The sequence below is a fragment of the Molossus molossus genome, unplaced genomic scaffold (assembly GCF_014108415.1).
Source record: "Molossus molossus isolate mMolMol1 unplaced genomic scaffold, mMolMol1.p scaffold_m16_p_4, whole genome shotgun sequence".
Lineage (NCBI taxonomy): Eukaryota > Metazoa > Chordata > Mammalia > Chiroptera > Molossidae > Molossus > Molossus molossus.
This window is the reverse complement of record NW_023425377.1, coordinates 103,576,520-103,599,101: the sequence shown is the minus strand read 5'-3', so window position 1 is coordinate 103,599,101 and position 22,582 is coordinate 103,576,520. Positions and strand designations below refer to the sequence as shown.

The window sequence follows — 22,582 nt, the reverse complement described above, 5'->3', positions numbered from 1 at the left end:
ATCATACAGAAAATCAGGTATGATAGAATATATACTACTTAATATATACAAATGAGTCCTGAGAGCGAAACACACACGTTAAAAGAGGGGTAACTTCTCATTAAGGCTGGAAGAAATTCAAAAAACTTAAATGAGGAGGTTCTAAAAACCCTGACTAAATTATCTCTCTCCCTTGTAGATGAAATGAACCAATCAGGAGCAGCTTGCTTATGAACGTTCTGTTCAGTCCTTCGTGGCCCAAGGTGAGCAGGTACTTGACATCACAATTGTTTTATATCTGAACGTCATCTTCTGCTTTAAGTTCATGGCATGTATCACCTAGATGTGTTCCTAAGAAATCTCCATGCAACAGCAGTGGAGTCATGGCAGGGGTCTGTGTCGTCAACAGGGAAAGAGATGGAGAAAAACTGGGAGTCATTGCTTCAGACAGAGAATTGAGATGGTAGAGCAGGGGGGAGTGTGGATACTTTTGAAGCACCTGCCTCGAGGTTATGGCTGGCATTCTTGGTGGAACTGCTTTAATCCCGGGTTGGGCTACTGCTGTTATCAAAGGGGGCGGAAAAACAAAAGACTGCTTCCCTTTGGGAATCCCAGCTTCATGTAAATGTTCGTCCTTTAGTTTTGCGATATCATTAAATACTGAAGCAAGAGGTTGGAACTTGGGTTCCCAGCTGAGAAGATGATCCCAGTGGTAGCCGCCTCTCACATCATGATCAGAGGTTCTCTGTGTTGAAAGAGCTGCGCATTTCGCTTCTGGATCACCTGAAATAAAGACAAGGCCTTTCCTGACCTCACCCGGGATGTCCACTTTTACCTCTCTCATCTTTAGCGCCTGGGGTAACACATTATTTTGAATGTAAGCTGTGCTACAGCCTTCTCTTCCATGTCCTTCCTCAAGCATGTGGCTGGTTTCTGCTGTTACAACAGTGACCACCACATCAGTTTCCCCAGACAAGCAGGAGAGCTGGTCTGAGTCCCTTGGGACTCCAGAGTCCGGCACCCTGGACTCCTGGCCACTCAGAGCTGAGCCAGAGTCCTTTCTATAAGGGTGCTCATTGATCCTCTGGATCTCCTTATCTTCTGCACTTTCTCCTTCCACAGAGCAGTGGCCGCTGGAGTTTGAGTGCCTGTACAGATTTACGATGTCTTTTTCCACGATGCTTATCAAACTCAACCATTCCGGCGTGGTGTCCCCAGGCACAGCCGCATGACTGCAGTCATCCGGTGTCTGGAAGGACTGGAGCAAGCTGCCATCCCTGGTCAGTCTCACACTGATATCCAAGGACGGGGATGTTTTCTTGTCCTCATAACTGTTGATTGCGTCTTTTTGCTTATGTCTTAAAATCAGGACCATCAGAATGAGGACGAGTAACAGGAACACTAGAAAGGAGACTGTGAGGCTGATTGAGAAGCGGCTAGCTGCCACGGACGAGCGCTTTCCTCCCGAGGAAAAAGACACGTTCACGAAGATGGTGCAGGACGCAAACCTGGAGTCCTCTTTAGGGCTATGTGCGATGACTTTCATTTCAATGGTGTCTTCTTTGCTGATGTGATTCATCAGGGGGAGGGCTCTGGTCAAATAAATATTTCCACTCGTTTTATTCACTGAGAAGAAAGGAGATGGCTTTTCAAGGGAGTAAAGAATAACACCATCGATGCCGGCATCTGCGTCTGATGCTTCCACTCTGCCAACCAACTGTCTTATGTTATAGTTTTCTGGGAGGCTGAAAAAATACTGATCTTGAGTGAAAATGGGTTCAAACTCATCTATCCCTTCAATATCCACCCAAACTGTTAAAGAGGCTGTTGAGTCTCCTTTGTCTTTTGCCTGAACCAGGAGGCAGTATTTATTGTCATTTTCATAGTCAAGGACTTGCCTAGCATGAATATCCCCTGTCAGAGGGTCAATGAGGAAGGGATCATGGTCCTGAGGCACCCCATGCGTGGCAGGACAGGGGGATAAAATAGAATAGGTCAATGCTCCATAAGGACCTGCGTCAAAATCCAAAGCATTCACAGAACATACGGTGGAGAAAACAGGCAGATTTTCAGGAACAACACAGTTCAAGCTTGGAAACATGAACTGAGGTTCATGGTCATTATCATCTAGGACACCGACAAACACAACCGCAAAAGAAAAATGCTTCTTTTCTTCATCCGAAGCTTGGACAGTTAATGTGAATTTTATTGTTTCTTCATAATCCAAAGGTTTAGTCAAATAAAGAACTCCAGTTCTTTCTTCCAAGTAAAAGTGCCCCTTCTCGTTTCCAGAGATTATGTGGTAGATGATTTCTGCGTGTAAACCCACATCACGGTCATTGGCTGAGACCACAGTGATGCGACTCCCTAGAGGGGTACTTTCCTTGACATGGGCATGGTATCTCAGACTGCTGAACTTAGGTGGGTTGTCATTGACATCAAGCACTTCTATTGACACAGTGGCGGTGGAGCTCAGTGGAGGGCAGCCATGGTCAGATGCCAGAATGACAAGCTTATGACTGGCAGATGCTTCTCTGTCCAGATTGCGAAGCAACACCAGATAGCCAACTTGCTTATAAGGATATTGTGAGAGAATTAAACTAGTTTCCACGTGGAAATTGTTCTGTGAATTACCACTGATGATGGAATATTCAACACGTGTGTTTTCAGGGGTCCAGTCACGGTCAGTCGTTGAAAAGGTGACAAGCGTGCCTCCAATTTGAGCGTCCTCACTCAAGCTGAGATTGTAATATTCTACTGCAAATTCAGGGGCATAATTGTTCATATCTTGTATTTCTATCTCCACTAAGGTAAGAGCCCTCAGGTCAGGAATTCCACCATCGCTGGCTTCAACAAGAAATTGAACTGTTGATGTTTGATCCAGAAGTGAAATAGGACTGGTAGTACATATTGTGCCTGAAAAACAAGATGTAGCATTTCAATGTTGTGAAGTTAAATTTTCACGATCCATTTAGGTAGCAAATGTTTATCAAATATTTACTGTTTATTTCTTACATTTGTTACTTAAGTTACAACCAAGAGTAACTCCAAAGAGACAATTAAAATTATATTTATACTTTTGTAACATTTAAGAGTCAGAAATATTTGTGACATTCATTCTATTAAATATGTGTGCTGCTTGCAGATAACTTTGCCATACATTTCTTTTAATTTTCTTTTTGTATAATAAGTTGTTCCATTACCACTTTTTTTTTTGGTGGTGGTACATGCCCCTAGCGGGAACCAAACCTGGGACTCTCTGGTCCGCAGGCCGACACTCAAACTGGCCAGGGCTCCATTGCTACTTTTTAAAGAAAATGTATTCTTATTTGAAAAATGTGTCCTCGTGCTACTACCCATAGACACAAGTATAGAGATATTCTAGCATTTAGATATTCATTCTGGAAATACTGGTTGAGACCACTGTAGTTAAATACAAGTAGTAAATATAATAATGCAACTATAACTATTGCTTAGTTATAGAGGCATCTTTCCTAAAGTTCTTGGTTAATTCAGTGTGTGGATTTCTACCTCATTGATGAAATATATTTAACACAATGTATTATTATTTTAAACATAGAAATATGTAATTTTTATAACTATGTATGTAACAGCATTTTTCTAAGACAAATGTGTTTTAAGGGTGGTCACTAAAAAAGAATACAAAATGCTGTCATTCAAATGCCACATTTTAGTTGGAGTTCCACCATGAACAAAGCTGACCTGGTAAGAGTTAATGTTTTAAAGACGTTCTAATCAATATCTTACTGCAAAGTGTGTTGTTAACACATGTCAAGCAAAAGGGATCATCTTCCACCTTCCACACTGTGATTTGCTGTGGCCAGGGCAGCAATTGTCATAATCTGAGTACAAATATATATATACACACAAGTTATATATTTGTACAAGTATTATATTTGTGTATATGTATTCAAAATAAATAAATAGAAAGAGAGTTAGGGTGAGAGAGAGAGAAGGAAAGGAAAGTCAAATTCTCCCCACATTTATATCCAGACAACTGCCATTTATCCACACATGTGGAAACATTATCTACTTCTCCTGATTACAACACTCCATGGATAATTTTGTGACTAAATTCTCCTTGCAGGTAATCCTGAGGTTAAATTAAAAACAAAAACAAAAAACTGAGATATAATTGACATATAACAATATATTAGTTTCAGAAATACAACATAATGATTCAATATGTGTATATATTGCGAAAAGACCACCACAATAAGTCTAGTTAACATCCCCATCCTGAGGGTAATTCTACGATCAGCCCTCACCTGTGAAATGATGCAACGGTGGGTATAGATGGGAACACATGCTGTCCTGTGTCCCAGGTCGTTCTTTTCCATAGTGTGCTCTGTTAGGGGCTGTGCTGTGCTAATTATTCATCTTTATCAAATTTAGCTCTAGTGTCTACTCACTGTTAAACGTTCTCTGTGCAATGCTTAACTGCTCTACTCTGAAATCACTTGCTTAAATGCATTACATAGCCGCACACGTTTTGCTCTGATAAAACCACAAAGAGCCTTGGAAGGCATCAACTAAACCAGAACAGCACAATCATGTTTACTGAGCAGAGATGCTCAAATAACTTTTTTTAAAAAAATTGTTTGGGTCCTTATTAAATGTATGATGCTATTACTGAACTTTTTGTACCTGGGCTTCAAAAAAAGCTATAAACTCTGGGAATATGAAGTCCTCAGTACTAAATTAATCCCTTCAACTTTCAACTTTACTTGATCCTTTTGAGGCCTGGGATAACCACTTGAACTGTGCTTGGTTGGACTTGATGGTCTGGGTGTCTACGATATAGGGGTCTCTGAACCTCTGAGTCACTGACAGCATTTAATCAATTCCTTTCACTTTCCAGCCACTGAGATGCCAAAGAAGAGAAATAACGCTGGGATTCGCTACCACAGCTTTCGATGTGAAGATAAGTAAGATGGCAATGTCCACAATACCAGGAGGTGGGTGTGGGAAGCTATTTTAGGAGCATTTGGAAAGGATTATTTCAGGTTTCTACTCTGTAACTCAAACCTGTGAACACTAAAGCCACTGTAAATAACTCACCATTCATAGGATCGATAGAGAAGTCCTTCGAAGGTGAGAGCATTCTGTAAGAAATGGACTCGTTGCTTTCTAGGTCTGTAGCGGCCACAGTCAGCACGGGGTACCCCACGGGCACCGCCTCTGGAACGGTGACCTGAGAGAAAAAGAGAGAAATGGACATTGTGCTTAGAGACCAGAGATATGTTCATGGGCAGGGCCAACACCTGAGATCACTTTATTGATTTTGCTTATGCAAAATACACAGTGAGCCTGACTTGATTAGGCCCCTTCATTTCCAGCATTGACATATTGAGATTATGTTGTGGCCCCAGAATTCAGAAAACTTTTAAAAATTAATTTTTTATTTTTATTATGAAAAAAATTCCTTCTAAATTATGTGGTAGAGGATAGTTAATACATTCAGTGATATATTATTACTTATATACATTATATAACTTAGCAAGCCTTCAAAGCTCATTACTTAGGTGAGTTTTTCTCCTGTTTACACAGACACCTTGCATGTGTTACAGTCAAGAATCCTAGAGCCCACTTCCAAGTACGTAGTGGAATGCTATCATTGTCCTTACTTCTATAAACATATACTATGGTCCAAAGGCGAAAATTTCCACTTTTGTTTATAATTTGTGTAAAATGTTAATCAATATTCCAAAATATTCTAAGCATATGCCTAGGAGAGAAAAAGCTTTCCCAAATTAACTCAGATCATCCAGGCTATGTTATTGTCTTATCTGTGGCTTTGAAAATATTAATTTCTAATTGTTATTAACAACTGGACCTAAATCCCTAAAAACTAGACAAATGATGACATAGTTTCATATGATAACACATGATATGATACATACTTAAGGAACAAAATAGAATGATATATTTAATTCCATATATATATACTTCTATCCTCTGTGATATTAAATATAAAACCCTCAGCATACACTTAAGCCTAAAAACAGTGACTGCGGTATCTGTAAATTCGACTGTCAACGATGGAAGGCCTACAGCATTCCCCATTCCTTTCTAGCTTGGATTATGCTTCAGCATCTCTGTAAGCTGTTTACCTGGTAAGAAACTTGAGAAAAAACTGGTGGGTTATCATTGACATCCAGCACACGAACAATGAGTTCTCCCTCTGTGTGGTGCACTGAGTCAGAAATTTGGATAAGTAGCTCGTATTCAGTAGCTTCTTCAAAATCCAATGTTTTCATTAGCATCACTACTCCAGTGTTCTGATCAATAGCAAACTTGGTTCCAGGATTACTCTCTTTGGAGAAACTAAAGGTGAAAGCTGAATTCAAATCCACATCATGAACTGATATCCGGGTTACAATTACACCAGGAAAAGAATCTGAAATAATCATGACCAATGTCAGTCTCCATTAAAACTCATCCTTTGAATATCTTTCTTTAATAGTTCAATCCAAGCATTTTAAAAAATTTTAAGTCCAACATGATTTGCTGTTTCTTGGCATGATTTTTCATACAAAGGTCATTATAAATGAAACAAAAACTTTGAAGAATTTATAAGCCCAATAAAAGTAAAAATTTACTGAGTCGGTAATTGAGGAGGTAAGGTATATTCAATGTTTATATTACCCTTTTCATTGTATGTTTACAACATAGTTCCAGGACCAAGAAACATAAGCCACTTATTTGTACTGTATAGTATTTGTATCAAAATCACATATTCATGGGGGATATCAGTGGGGAAAAGGTTATTTCTCAAAACATTAGACTTTGAAAGGTAAGAAAGATTAGAATAAAAATGCTTGTATATTGAAGTTAAAAATATATACTTAGTTCTTTGCATTTATCTTGCAAAATTATTGCCTTTGGAGTGATGCATACATTGCTTCCTTTCCTTAAAATATGACTCTCAAAATGACAAAGTATACATAGTGCTAGGTATAAAAAAAAATCTTTAAGGTTATTCATTACCCACCCTCAAAATCACAAAATAGATGACATGCTAAATATCTAACACACTGTGTGTGTTCTCTAGCCTAAACTGTGTGAAAGGGACTTTGCTTTTCTGCTTCCACGTATGGTACACGTTGAAAGAAGATACCAGGAAATTCTGAATAGTTCCATGGCATATAAGGCTCATAAGTTTCATATTCAAGCTTGAACATTCTTGATGTGCACCAGCCACACCTTACCCCATTTAGTATGTTTTGGTTTATGTTGTTTGTTCTTGGGATATATTTACACTGGGCACCCTGCTGCATTTTGATGCTAATGCATGTATTTTTGAAGAGTACCTTCAATAAAAGCACATGAAAATATATCAAATAGGTAGGAAGCAAAACTGAAGAATTTTTTCAGATATTTAGAATATGTGTAGATGTCCTTATACACAGAAATTTCTTGAATATATCTCTCTGTGAGTGTCTATGGCTTTAATTTGTTTGAAAAAAGGGATATAAAATCTTAGGAACACTTCAGGAGTAAGCTGAGTATTAAGAGTGAAAGGAAAGAGGCAAATGAGAGTCCACACTATTGCACATGCAACTATAAAGGGTTGGGTTTTACCATTAGAGCCATTGACTACAGGCAACTTTGGGATCATAGTCTATGGAGTCATCGTATAACCCAGAGGCCCAAACAGTTAAGATTAAAATCAGCATATCATGTAAAAATTTTGTATTTTCCTCCTCTACCATAAATGTGGTAAATTTTTTCTACAGATGTTGAAGTTTAGTTTACATTAGAGGAAAATGATGATTTTTGTACGATGAATATCCAATTCCTTTCACATATTACTTGTCATTAGTATATTGCAAAGAGTGACAAAGTTATCAGTCTGAGATCACTTCTTCTCAGAGGAGTTTTAGGGTGATTATCATTCAACAAAATGTGCTTCTTCATAGAGTAGATTTCACTTTTAAGAAATATCTGAACACAAAGAGCTCATGGGAATGGTGATATGAACATAGGAACTGGCCTCCTGCTGAGCTGAATCCAAATCCCAGCTTTAATATTTAACTTCTTAGACATTAGATCATTCACTTTTGACCATCCATATTCTATTCTGTAAAATAAAGATGAACACTATCTATTTTGCACGGTTGTTCAGAATTAGCATTTATATTTCATATAGCACCTGGCTGAAAACATGGTAGATGATATTATGCAAGTTACTCGAAACCACTATTCCAAACTGCCACACTTACTTTCTGCAATTTCCACTGCTTCAAGGGGGAGAAAAGCTGGGGCGTTGTCATTTACATCAGTCACCTGTATCTTGACCACAGCTGTACCAGAAAGCCTGGGCATCCCTTTATCTGTGGCTTGTACAAGCAAGCTGATTTGGAAAAGAATCAAGAAAAACAACATAAATAGCAAATTTCCAGTTGAAAATTTTAAAATGAGCTGACTAGCTACATGTATTTCTCCTCCTGGCTTTTTCTAAATGGCATCATTTAAAATTTATTTCATAAGAATGCTAGCCTGAAATTTATTTGTTTCATTTTGATATGTTTAGAGAAGCAAATCCAGCAAGCCACCAGAGGTCACGAGGCATTTGTGTAAAAAATTGCACTATTCCTGGAAGAGAGACTGTCAAATTCAATCTCTGTTTACTAAGAACAATCTAAAAGATACAAACACCATGATCTGGTCTTTGGATGGATAGATCATCTCTACCCTGCCACACATGGCCTGTATATTGCTGCATATTTTCATTTTACTGTATCAACAAAAGATAGGGCCACTAACAGATTTCTCTCTCTCTCTCGCTCTCTCTCTCTCTCTTTCTCTCTCTCTCTCTCTAACTGGCCTCCTGTTGAGCTGAATCCAAATCCCAGCTTTAACATTTAACTTCTTAGACATTAGATAATTCACTTTTGACCATCCATATTCTATTCTGTAAAATAAAGATGAACACTATCTATTTTGCACCGTTGTTCAGAATTAGCATTTATATTTCATATAGCACCTGGCTGAAAACATGGTAGATGATATTATGCAAGTTACTCGAAACCACTATTCCAAACTGCCACACTTACTGCCCCCCCCCCCCCCGGACACAAATTGCAAAACAATCAAAATTGTAGAATTAAGACAGGAAATTGCCATGATTAATACACATACAAAAAATGCATGACTGGATAGGATCATAAATTAGATGTAAAAGTCCATGATCTAAAAGAATTCACATGCAGTGATTCAATCTGTCTTGGATGATGGTATAACTAGCTTGTCCAGCAACAAAGTTAGAAAACTTAGGTGTCTTCAATTTCTCCTTTTCTGTTAACCCCCCTTCCAACACCTAACTAATTGTGAGTCTCATAGATGTTACCTCCTGGGTTTCACTTCAATTAGTGACCTCATCCATTTCACCCCTACCTTCAGAGCCTCAGAAAGGCTGATCAACTGTCCTTCCTTGCCAGGGACTCAAGGGTATCCTGGGATATAATACTTTCAATTTTTTGTTTGTTTTTTTTTTTAAACCAGAACAGTTCTGGGAAAACGAGGACAGCTTGGTTCTGCAGCCTCGTCATCTTTACCTGGAATGGCATATATTCATTATATCCTTTTTCATCTGGAGTACTTGTTTATTCACCAATCTCATTACTGCAAATCTCTTCTGCTCCTATCCAACCCCCATATTGCCACTCAATCGTTTTATCTAAACTCCTGATCTGAAAACCCAACTCCCTATTTAAAACCTTTCCTTGTCTCTCCATGTCTACAAAAGGTAGTCCAAGTCTTGAGCATGTACACATGACCTTCTATGATCTGGTTTCTGCCCGGAATCCCTGTCCCTATACGCTCTTGGTCTTTCAGAGCTCATATCTTCGGGAAGCTTTCACTGACCTCTCATTTGATTCGGATGTCCCTTCTCTGTCTCACAGCACCCCGTACATTCTTCTACCACAACAATCATCCTAATGACTTATTTGTCAACCTTTCCCGTAAGTTCTTGAAGGGCTTCTGGACTACCTTATCTAATTTTCTTTAATACATGTTGAGTACTGATTTCTCAAGATTTGTTCAAGATTATCAATGTATTCTATCACAGAGCCAGGCTTCAAACCCAGGTCTCGGTTGACTGGACAGCTTGTGTTCTACTATATATATGATCTTCCTTCAACTTGCCTCTTGTTCTGTGTATATATCACTGTGTATAATCATCAGCTCATTTTTTACTCTTCTCTAAACGCTGTGAAGTCCAGGAGGGTAGCTGAGTAATACAGTGAGTTGTCAATCAGAAGGTGATCTTTTTTTTTAGAGGCGGTATTAGTCTTAGCCAACTGTTATGCCACCTTTGGAGAAACTGAGTCTTGGAAATTGACACACTTCTACTTTCTTTTTCCTTCTTAGCTTACCTGATAAGTCTTCTTGCTTTCCAACCTTAAATTAAAAAATGATGTAAAATAAGCACCAACTCTTTCTTGGTTTAAATTCCACTTAATAGCAAATAATTACTGTTTATCATCCACAAAGCATACAGCCTGCTTTTCATAATACTATCAATGTTGGGATATCAGGATAACAAAGACTTGAGTTTCACACTTCTGGAGCCTAGGAATAATTCCATGTGGAAAGTTTGTTTTGTTAGTATGAACATAAGTCAGGTACATATGGAAATATTTTACTAAAAATAATCAACTCATAATGTTCTCTGCCCCTGCTGCCTGCCCTTCCCCAATGTCATACTAAAGTCTTAGCCAAGACATCAAAGTTATGTCGTATTCTTCCACTATAGCCATAACCACCCTTATTTTCACAACAATACAACTTCAGGGGTTCTATGTAATGCCGATGTCAGGTTAAAAAAAGTGGGACTCTTTGATATAGAAAAAAATATATGATTCAGTTTCAAAATGAAAGGACAAGTAAAAGGTTTCTCACTGGCTTAAAAAAAGGAAAAATTATACAGGCAGATTCACTGAGATTCTACACACAACCTCTGTGAGATCTCAAGTTTCTTATGATGGCTTCTTGGAACTATTTGTGCAAATATTGGTTGTAGCCAGTCCAACTGGCTCCACGTTTCAGAGCTGCTACCTTGATGAGTATTATCAACAGAAACTATAAATGAGACTGGCTAGATTTACAGCAGGCCCATTCTAGTTTAGAGCATTTTTCTCTACCCTACCCGTGGGAAGCTTCTTTTACCATGTTAAACTTTAAATGAGGCTTTGATCAGGTAGGATCTTTGCTGATTGCTTTAACAAATACTGACAATGTTGTAGAGGAGTTTTCAAACCCTCTCTCAACAGTATCTTAAATGTCTACCAACAATGAGGTATTCTTTTTGAAATGCTGGAAAAAACAACAACAACAACAAAAAAAAACACCAAAGATGTCATCTAACATGAGAAACACCTCCAAAAAGAAGAGCTACAACTTCTGGTTATATATATACAGTTTTATCTCCTCTTCTTCCTGTAATTCTATTATAATGATAGTAAAATAATTTAAAATAAGGTATATATCAATAAACCTAAAAAGAGAAGGAAGAAGATATCAGTGGGTGCAGCAGGTGAGAAATTTCAACAAATTCCTGGAAAATGTAAGCAGATTAAGGAGTGGTTACTCATGCATGGTTCAGAGGAAACCATAGATTAAAATGCATTTAGAGATCAGGTCTTTTACTTCCTTGGTTAAGTTTATTCCTTGGTATCTTAGTATTTTTGTTGCAATGATAAATGGTTTTTTTTTTTTAGTTTCTCTTTCTGTGTGTTTATTGTTGGTATATAAAAATGTCAATGCTTTTTGGATGTTGACTTTGTATCCTGCTACTTTGCCAAATTCATTTATTAAATCTAATAGTATTTTGGTGGAGTCTTTAGGGTTTTTTTTGTATAATATCATGTCATCTGCAAATAATGACAGTTTCACTTCCTCCTTTTCGATTTGGATGCCTTTTATTTTTTACTCTTGTCTGATTGCTGTGGCTAAGACTTCCAATAGTAGTTGAATAAGAGTGGGAATGTGGATATACCTGTCTTGTTCCTGTTCTTTAGGGAAATGCTGTTGGTTTTTGCCCACTGATTATGATGTTGGCTGTAGGTTTGTCATATATGGCTTTATTATGTTGAGGTATGATATTCTATTCATGCTTTGCTGGGAGTTTTTATCAGAAATGAGTGCTGGATTTTGTTGAATGTTTTTTCAGCATCTAGTGATATGATTGTATAATTTTTATCTTTCAATTTGTTTATGTGGTGTATCATATTTATAGACTTGTGAATATTGTACCAGCCTTGCATCCTGGGATATATCCCACTTGGTCATGGTGAATAATATTTTTAATATATTGCTGGATCTGATTTGCTAACATTTTGTTGAGGATTTTGGCATCTAGTTCATCAGGGATATAGACCTGTAATTTTCTTTCTTTGTAGTGTCTTTATCTGGTTTTGAGATTAGGATTAGGCTGGCCTCATAAAAAGAGCTTAAACTTCCTTTCTCTTGAATTTTTTGGAATAGTTTGAGGAGAATAGTCCTTCTTTATATGTTTGGTAAAACTCCCCTGTGAAGCTGTCCAGACAGGGCTTTTGTTTGCTGGGAGTTTATTGATTACTGCCTTTATTTCCTTAGTTTTTATTGGTCTGTTCAGGTTTTCTGACTCTTCCCAGTTGAGTTTTGGAAGACTGTATAAATATAAGAATTTGTCCATTTCACCTAGGTTGTCAAATTTGTTGGCATATAATTGTTCATAGTATTTTCTTATAATCCTTTGTATTTCCATAGTGTCAGTTGTTACTTTACCTCTTTCATTTCTGATTTTATTAATTTGGGTCCTCTTTCTTTGTTTCTTAGTGAGTCTAGCTAAAGTTTGATTAGTCTTGTTTATATTTTCAAAGACCTAACCCTTGGTTTCATTGATTTTTTTGTATTGTTTTTTAAGTCTCTATGTCATTTATTTCTACTCTGACCTTTATTATCACCTTCCTTCTACTAACTCTGGGTTTTTCTTTTTGTTCTCTTTCTAAATCTTTAAGGAGGTAAAAAAAACTTATTCTCACAAAATTACAGGACATTGAAAAAAGAAATAAAGGGAGATATAAAAAAGTAGAAGCATATACCATGTTCATGGATTGGAATAATTAACATCATTAAAATGTCCATACTACCCAAAGCAATCTATAGATCCAGTGCAATCCCTATTAAAATACCAATGGCATATTTCACATATCTAGAGCAAATACTCCAAAAGTTTATATGGAACCAAAAATAGACCCCAAATAGCCACAGCAATCTTGAAAAAAAAAAAAACAAAAAAACCAAAGTTGGAGGGTCACAATTACAGATACCAGGTTATACTACAAAGCCATTATAATAAAAACAGCCTAGTACTGGCACAAGAACAGACATATAGATCAATAGAACAGAGAACCCAGAAATCAACCCAAGGCATTATGCTCAATTAATACTTGACAAAGATGGCAAAAGAATACAATGGAATAAAGACCCTCTCTTCAATAAATTTGGGAAAATTGAACAGGTACATGCAAAAAAATGAAACTAGACAACCAACTTGCATCATACACAAGAATAAGTTCAAAATAGATAAAGGACTTAAATGTAAATTATGAAAACATAAAAATCCTAGAATAAAATGTAGGCAGCAAAATTTCAGACATCATATGTAGCAGAATTTTTACTGATAACATCATCCAGGGCAAAAGAAACGAAGGAAAAAATTAATAAATGGGACTACATCAAACTAAAAAGCTTCTGCACAGCAAAAGAAACCAGCATCAAAATGCAAAGGGAACCCACTACATGGGAGAACATATTTGCCAATGATACATTGGGTGAAGGATTAATTTCTAAAATATATAGAGGACTCATAAAATTCAACAAAAAGAAGACAAACATTCCAATTAAAAAATGGGGAGAGGACCTGAGTAGACACTATTTCATACAGGACATACAAATGACCAAGAAACTTATGAAAACATGCTCAAAATCTCTAATCATCAGAGAGATGCAAATTAAAATGATTTTGAAGTATCATCTCACATGTGCCGCCATCAACAAATCATCAAACAACAAGTGCTGGTGAGGGTGTGGAGAAAAGGGTATCCTGGTACACTGCTGGTGGGAATGCAGACTGGTGCAGCCACTGTGGAAAACAATATGGTGTTTCCTCAAAAATTTGAAAATTGATCTACCATTTGACGCAGTGATCCTACTTCTTGGAATATATCCTAAGAAGCCTGAAAAACCAATCAAAAAGAAGATATGCACCCCTATGTTCATAGCAGCACTATTCACAATCACTAAGATCTGTAAACAGTCCAAGTCTCCATCAGTAGATGAGAAAAAAAAAAAAGCTGTGGTATATATACAACATGGGATACTGCTCAGCTGTAGGAAAGAAAGGTCTCTTACCCTTTGAGATGATATGGAGAGACCTAGAGAGTATTATCCTAAGAAAAATAAGCCAATCAGATAAATGCAAATATCACATGAGCTCACTTATTTATGGAATATGATGAACAAAATAAACTGATGAACAAAATAGATCCAGAGACATGAAAGTAGGGAATAGAGTGACAAATCTCAGAGGGAAATGGGGTGGGAGAGCAGGAAGAGATAAACCAAAGAACTTATATGCATATATGCATAACCAATGGACAGACAACAGTACGGTGAAGGTGTATGGGGGAGAAATGGGAATGAAGTGGAGGGTGTCAATGGGGGAAAAAGGAGGGACATCTGTAAAAAAAAAAAAAATTAATAAGAAAAAATGCATTTGGAGAGAGAAACAGATTTGACCCTATGTAACTAAAGAGAGACTCAAGACATGGTAAACAGTGAGATAAGGTGAGATATTGAGTTAAAATAGCTTGAAGATTATTTTAAACTCAAAATACAGAACAGTCAAGTCTCCCTGCCCATTGCTCTTCACTCCCAGGCAAAAGAATTCCTGATGATCATACTCAGAATAAGAAATATTGAGAGACTGTCTCTGGAGAAATGAAAGTTCCTCCCAAAGAAAAAAAGAACTCTTTCTCTATTGTCATTTGTACATCATCCTGCAAAGTAGTTTACTTCCTCTCTGCTTCATCTGAAAGAAAATTGTGTTGGTCAGTAGGCTCCTCCAGCCCCCTCAGAGGTTCCAGTGACTTTGCTGTTGCCTCACTCAGAATCAAAGATCATCAGTTACTCACAGAAATTTTCCAACATGAAAAAGAGAGCACAAAATAGATAAAGAGAAGAAATGAACTCAAAGGAACAGAAATCTTGAAACAAAAAAAGAAAATGTAAAAACAATTTTAATTAATGTCTTTGGAGAGATAATGCATGCATACATCAAGAACAACATGCTATGAAAAAGCTCAAAGATCAAGGAAGAAATTTTGGAAATAAAAAGATAAACAATGCCCAGAAATATTTTTTAAGTAGAGCAAAAAGAAAGTTTGGAAGGTTAAAATTAGGAATTCTCCCTGAAAAATAAAACAAAAATAAACCAACAGAAAAAAACAAGAAATACAAAGTAGGAAATAAAATATTATTGACAAAGGATAGATCCAACAGTTGATTGAATAGGGTCTAGGACAAAGAAACAGGGCAAAGTAAGCAACCAAAACAAAACAAAAAACAAAGAAGTGGTAATTATCAATGAGATAAGGTAGGAAAATAGAAAGATTTCTCCTTATTAAAAAGGGTAGACCAAAACTACTCAGCACAAGAAAAGACCCACATCACAGTATATAATCATAAAATTTCTAAACATTAGGGATAAAGAAAATAACTTGAGAACTTCCACAGAGAAGGAAAAATAAATCATATACAAAAATGTCATTAGAATGGCACCAGACTTCACAACAGCAACACTGGGTTTTAAAAGACAGAACAAGCCCAGCTGGTGTGGCTCAGTGGTTGAGCATCGACCCATGCACCAAGAGGTCACCAGTTCGAGTCTTGATCAGGGAACATGTCCAGGTTTTGGGTCCAATCCCTAGTGTGGGGCATGCAGGAGGGGCCAATTGATATTCCTTGTCATCGATGTTTCTATCTCTCTTTCCTTCTCCCTTTCTCTCTAAAATAAATGAAAAGAAAAGATAGAATATCTTCAAAATTCTAAAAAAAAAATTCAACTCTTCTTACTATCCATTGTATAAATCCCACATAAAAGTGGAAGAAAGACATGTTAGATCTTCAAGAACTCAGAGAGTTTACTTCCCTGGCCAAAGCTACTGGAAGAGAAAACGAAGAAAGAGAAAGACATGAGATCTGTAACATGGGCTCAGCTTAGGAGAGCAACGAAGCAAAGTCATGAATTAAGCAGCTTTGCAGAAGGTTTGCAGACCTACTACAGATCACTACCGCGGCGCCAGGGGGGCAGAAGCAGCAGGAACAGGATTTGAAGGAACAAGGAGGACTTGAATTTGAGGGGTAAAAGATGGGTAGACTGGACAGCTACTGGACAATTGACAAGGAATTAAATACATGGGTGTAGCCAATGAGGTGAGCAAAAAAGAAAGATAATCATTAACCTTGGAGCAGGGGGAGGGTAAGAAAGGAAACATGACTATGACATGGCTCCGAAGTGAACGTTTATAGAATCATATAATATAAACACTGGTTGCTTATTCAGTGAAAACCAGCCAAGGAATGTATAGAGAGAATTGGACAAGAGAAAGTAAAAATATTAAATGCACACCTATTAAAACAGGAAGTTCAGAGCTAATGTTTAAAATGATAAATTAAGATGTATTGGTGTTTATAATAACGGAGAAAACTGGTTAGGAATGTCAGCCTAAAGGGCGTGGTGCTGGGACGAGGGAAGCAATGGTGGCTGACTTTCATCTTGGTCTGTGACACTGTTTGGTCTTGGACAAGTGTGCTACTCTCATAACAATAAAAATCCTGGCCCTGAAGTGTGTTACAAGTCTCCCAGGAGTATCCAATTATCAACTCAAACAGGGATAAGTCTCTCCTGTCGAGCAGTGGGAATGCTTTCAAATGATTCAGATTCCATGTTCACATAGACATGTGTTAGTTCACAACTGCAAGCTGGAACTTATGCTGTTATTTTCAATTTCCAAAGTATCTTTTTCTGTTATGTGTTTTGTAAATAGACAAGTGTGTGATTTTTTAAAAATCCTCACCTGAGGATTTTTTCTATTTTTTTGTTCAGATAGAGTGGGAAGGAGAGACAGAGAGAGACAGAGAGACAGACAGAGAGAGACAGAGAGACAGAGAGAGAGAGAGAGAGAAAGAGAGAGAGAGAGAGAGAGAGAGAGAGAGGAACATTGATGTGAGAGGGACACATTGACTGGTTGCCTCCTGCACAACCCCAAACAGGGCCGGGGACGAACCACAACCTAGGTACATGCTGTTGACCAGAATTGAACCCATGACTCACTGGTCCATGGGCCGACGCTCTGACCACCGAGCCAAATGGGCCAGGGCGACAGGTGTGTGCTTTTAAGATTCATTTACAAGACGCAGTAGGAAGCCCTGCTATGACCACGGGCACAGACAAGTCTCAGTTTTACCACTGACTAGCTGCATGATCCTGGCAAACCTTCCTCTCTGAACTTCGGTTACTTACTCTAAATCTTGCGTCTGTGCTGAGAATTCAACATGTGGTGGAACTCCATAAAGGACTGCGGTTACTGCTTCCTGCCATGGATGACAGGGACCCTCAGCTTCTCAGCTCCCGGAGAACAAGGACTGTTTCATACCTCTTTATAGCGCGAGCTCAGTAAACAGTTTTTAAAATTCATAAATATCAGTCCGACAGAGCTTAAGGTCTGTTTCATAATTTGTCATCATTTTTCTACTGAGTTATCTGATATGTGGCTTAACATGAGGGCGAAACATTAATTTTTATTTAGTGTATTTACATTGAATAGAATCATAACTGACAATATGATTTCATATGATATTATTGTTTTATATTGTACAACAGAGAACTACAATTGAGAAGGTCTTCCTCAATCAGACAAAATAACAATATTTCAAAAGTAAAGAAAAGTTAAAAGCTAAATGACGCCTTTCCCAAGGCATTGGCTGGACGTATGGCAGGCTAGGGGCAATCGGCCTTTATTTCCCGCTGTCTGTAGTCGCAGAAGCACGAAGGAGGAAGAGAAGCTGCATGAGAGAAGGAAGCCCTGAACTACAGAGGCAGGGGGCTTAAAATATAGGGTGTCCCCAAAAAATGTATACACAAAAAAAGTGTAATTACAAAGCTAGCGTTTATTAAAATACATTTCGTTTTCAAAATGTAATAGATTCTGCAAACACACTTTTTTGGACGCCCTGTGTTTGCTTGCTTTGGTGATACTGGAGACTGTGTGTGTGTGTGTGTGTGTGTGTCTGCATGTAGAGTTCAATGTCTCTCGGTTCTTCCAGACTTGAGTTAAATTCTTTATGGAGAATTGGGGAGGGACACTTTTAAATATTGGGACCAATTTTAATGTTGGGAACATTGAAACTATGACGCACGTAGGAAAAACTGGAAGGAGCTGGGTTTAGTGGCTAATTAGGCTCCACTGAGTAGGAGGAACACTGTAACAGAAAGTCTGCAGTCAGGAAATGCTTAGTTCCTGGCACACAGCTGACCTTCCATAACCTCTGAATTTGTAATCACTCAGGTGGCAACTAGGCTGAGGTTCACCTGCAGTCATCCATGGAGAGAGAAAAAAGGCTTAATGCTTAAAAGTACTAAAGAAACAATGAGGCAGGGGTAGGGTTTTAACATAGTTATACAATCAATTTTAATATTTTTATTCAGTAAGTATCATAACAATTGATGGCAATAAGATATTACCCAAAAATCCTACTAGTTAATAGATGGTAACTAAGGTTTCAAACATTTAAAATACTTTTGAAGTAATATTTTGAAACATATGAAACAGAAAGAACTAAACATTTAAACTTTTAGAGCTGGGAAGTTTTGCAGAGGTTAATGAACCGAGTCCTCCCAGTAACAGATCTCATTAATCAGCTCTCATTGCTCAACCACAGAAATATCCTGCACTCTCCTTATAAAACATGGATGTATGCCCTGGCTGGTTTGGCTCAGCAGTTAGAGTGTCGGCCTGCGGATCGATGAGTTGCAGGTTTGATTCCAGTCATGGGCATGTACCTCGGTTGCAGTTCGTCCCGGCCCTGGTCGGGTTGTGCAGGAGGCAACCAGTTGTTGTGTCTCTCTCATAATGATGTTTCTCCCTCTCCCTCCCTCCCCCCCCTTCCACTCTATCTGATGATAAATAGAAAAATAAAAAATAAAATATATATATATAATGAATGTAGCTGAGCTTTGGAGAATATTGGCATTTAGTCTTTTGTTTACGTGTTTCCCCCCTAAACAGAGGGCAGCTCTGTAGCTTGTACAGAGGAAAGAGTGTGACTCAGAACCAGAATCCCTGCTGCAAGTCCATGTCTGAACATGAAATGGTTCTGTGACCCTGAGCAATCCACTGTACGTCTGTTGTCCTTTCAGTGAATAAGAAAATGCCCAACTTAACCTCCCGGGAAGTGATTGGAGGGTTAAAGGAAACACTATGTGTGCAAGGCCTTTTGGAAGAACATACAGGAAATATGACAAAAATAGAAGCATATTGAAGTAAGTAATAAGAAAATCAAGCATCTTTTTGACTTTCAAATAAGCCAGTCAGAGAAAGACAAGTATCACATGATCTCACTTATATGTGGAAACTAATGAACAAAATAAACTGATGAACAAAATAGATCCAGAGATGCAGAAGCAGGGAACAGACTAAGGAACCTCGGAGGGAAGGGGAAATGGCGGGGGGTGGGGGGTGGGAAGAGATAAACCAAAGAACTTATATGCATAACCAATGAACACAGACAATAGCGTGGTGGAGCAAGGGGGAGGGGATGGGAATGGGGAAGAGGGGGGTCAATGGGGGAAAAAAGAGGGGACATCTGTAATACTTTCAATAATAAAGATAAATTAAAAAATAAAATGCATAGTCTCTCTATTTTTAAAGAATAGCTTTTTGATTTTTAGAGAGAGAGAAACATCCATGTGAGAGAGTAACAGCAATCAGCTGCCTCCTGCACGCCCCCTACTGGTGATCAAGCCTGCAGCCTGGGCCTGTGCCCTGACCTGGAATCAAATCAGCATCCTCTCGTGCACAGGATGATGCTCAACAAACGGAGCCACACCAGCAGCCAGGGCTACTTCTTTCTCTTTTAAAATCAGTTAGGTTGTATTCCACGGAAGACTTGGCCATCATTCTTAAAGCAGTCCCCCTTCACAGCCGTTTTAGGTTCCCTAGTCTTTTTTTCACACTGAGGTGCCATAAATATCCTTGTATGTATGGCTAGACTTTGGTAGCATTGACATTTTAAATACCCAGGGGCCTTGTACCACTATTATTCTCTCTTTTATTGAATTCTGTATGAGGCTGGCATATCTTGGACTCTAGGCAAAAAATATTTAATGTTGCAATGGGTGCTTTCAATAAGATCATTTCTATCAGAACACAGTGCAAGGGTCCTGATGACAGAATCATAATTTTGCGCACAAAAAGAGAATAAAGAATTACAAAGAACAACGTCATTCAGTCTTCACTGTTTTAAGAACAATAAGAACAAACATTTTCAGAGTGCTCAGTGGTTCAGTAGACATGTTACAAATACTGATTTTTTTAAAAGTCACTCATTTAGTACTTAATAGTATCACGAATTCATGAAATCTTAGAACCAGAGGGAACCTTAAAGTTCTAATCACCTTTCCAAAACTGCAAATACTTTCTAAGACTTCCAGTATATCAAAAGGGTGCTCATACGTTGGATCAAAGGGAACACACGTTTTACAAGTAAGATCATATAATAGGAAGTTGAGCTCAAAACAACAACAGTGTTGTCAGAAACAAAGCAGATGGCTGAGCAAACAGATCGGAATCTGGGACAAACCTGTAGGAGTTGGTGACCTCATAATCCAGCATCCCCTTTGCTGTGATCACGCCACTCAGTGCATCAATCTGGAACACCTGTCCTTGGTTGCCAGCGAGAATGGAGTACCCAATGAGGCCACTCAGCCCGCTGTCCAGGTCAGTAGCAACAACCTGTGAGGAAGCAACTCTTGATTTAATCTGCAACATGGGTTAATTTTGTTTTTCAAAGAAGTGCATGATGAAAGATCACAGATTGTCAAATACATTTAAAAAATGACGATCAGAGCAACATCGACAAACTGCTTACATTTCACTTCCCAGTGGAGTGGATAACAGGGAAGGGAACGAGTCTGTGTTCTCATTCAAAGGATTTCAAAGTAACTTTCAGTGGGAGTTGCACGCGTTTAGAGCTACAATTTTAGGCAAGAGGAAAACATAGTTGAAAAAAATCTAATCTGCTTCAATAGAGAGTGTCCAGTGCTATATGTGGATTCAGGCTAGCCCCCGAGGAGGAGAGAAATGGTAGAGGAAACCTCCACGTAGTGAATGGTAATCTGTCATTTGCATTTGTATTTCTTGCTCAAAGTATTTCCTATAAAGGAAGCCATATGTGGATTTTTTAAAATATATTGCGAGTCTCTTTTTAAAAGGATCTTTAAGTATGCTGCTCTGGACGGTTTGGCTCAGCGGTTAGAGCGTCGGCCTGTGGTCCAGAGAGACCTGGGTTCAGTTCCCGCTAAGGGCATGTACCTCGGTTGTGGTTTGTCCCCAGCCCTGGTTGGTTGTGCATGAGGCAACCACTTGATGTGTCCCTTTTACATCAATGTTTCTCTCTCTCTCTTCCTCTCTTCCCCTCCCACTCGATCTGAACAAAAAATGTCCTCAGGTGAGGATAAAAATTTTTTAAAAAAGGATCTTTAAATATGCTAATAAATTTATCCCTGATCATTTATGTGATGAGTTATCAAAGTAGTGCTGAGGACAAAACAAAAGTTTTGCATCGGTCTCCATGGAGATATATTATTTAGTCTGTATTACATTTTGACCACATAACCATTAGTGAATTCAAGATTTTGTTTATGGCCCTGGCCAGTTTGGCTCAGCGGTTAGAGCGTTGGCCTGCGGTCCAGAGAGACCCGGGTTCGGTTCCCGCTAAGGGCACGTACTTCGGTTGCAGTTTGTCCCCGGCCCTGGTTGGTTGTGTGAGTGGCAGCTACTCGATGTGTCCCTTCACATCAATGTTTCTCTCTCTCTCTCCCTTCCTCTCTCCCTCCCACTCTATCTGTACAAAAAATGGAAAAATATCCTCGGGTGAGGATAAAAAAAAAAAAAAAAGATTTTGTTTATGAACAAGTTGACAGATGAATTTAAATTTTTTAAGCTTATTTTTATGCTCCATGCCCATCGGCCTTGGCCTGAGCTCACGTCCCTGTCATTTTGCTCTCAGGTGATTGCGCCGATGTCCCAGTGGGGTTTGCTTCTGCTTCTCAACCCTCTCAACCTGTCCTTCACACACTGCTGTCGGAGTTCTCAGGGGACCCTAAGTGGCCCAGTGGGGTTCCCAGGACATCATCAGAAGGGCAGCAATACATAGTTCCCCTTGGAATCACCAGGAAGAAAAACTCATCTGAACTTGGGCAGAAGAAGGCCTGCCCTGTGACCACATACTTAAAAGTTCCAGAGTAGGC

At 38.4% G+C, this 22,582-nt stretch overlaps 1 protein-coding gene across 1 annotated transcript in view; it reads right to left on the bottom strand.

Moving 5' to 3' along the window:
• Window positions 1–271: 271 nt before the first annotated feature.
• Window positions 272–22,582, bottom strand: part of DCHS2 (dachsous cadherin-related 2) — a 211,633-nt gene continuing 189,322 nt past the window's right edge. The window contains exons 16-20 of the mRNA XM_036241935.1: window positions 20,914–21,065; window positions 8,226–8,356; window positions 6,114–6,400; window positions 5,062–5,194; window positions 272–2,895 (exon numbers count right to left, since the gene is read on the bottom strand). Coding sequence (XP_036097828.1) covers window positions 272–2,895; window positions 5,062–5,194; window positions 6,114–6,400; window positions 8,226–8,356; window positions 20,914–21,065 — 3,327 coding nt within the window. The remainder of the gene's footprint in view (window positions 2,896–5,061; window positions 5,195–6,113; window positions 6,401–8,225; window positions 8,357–20,913; window positions 21,066–22,582) is intronic.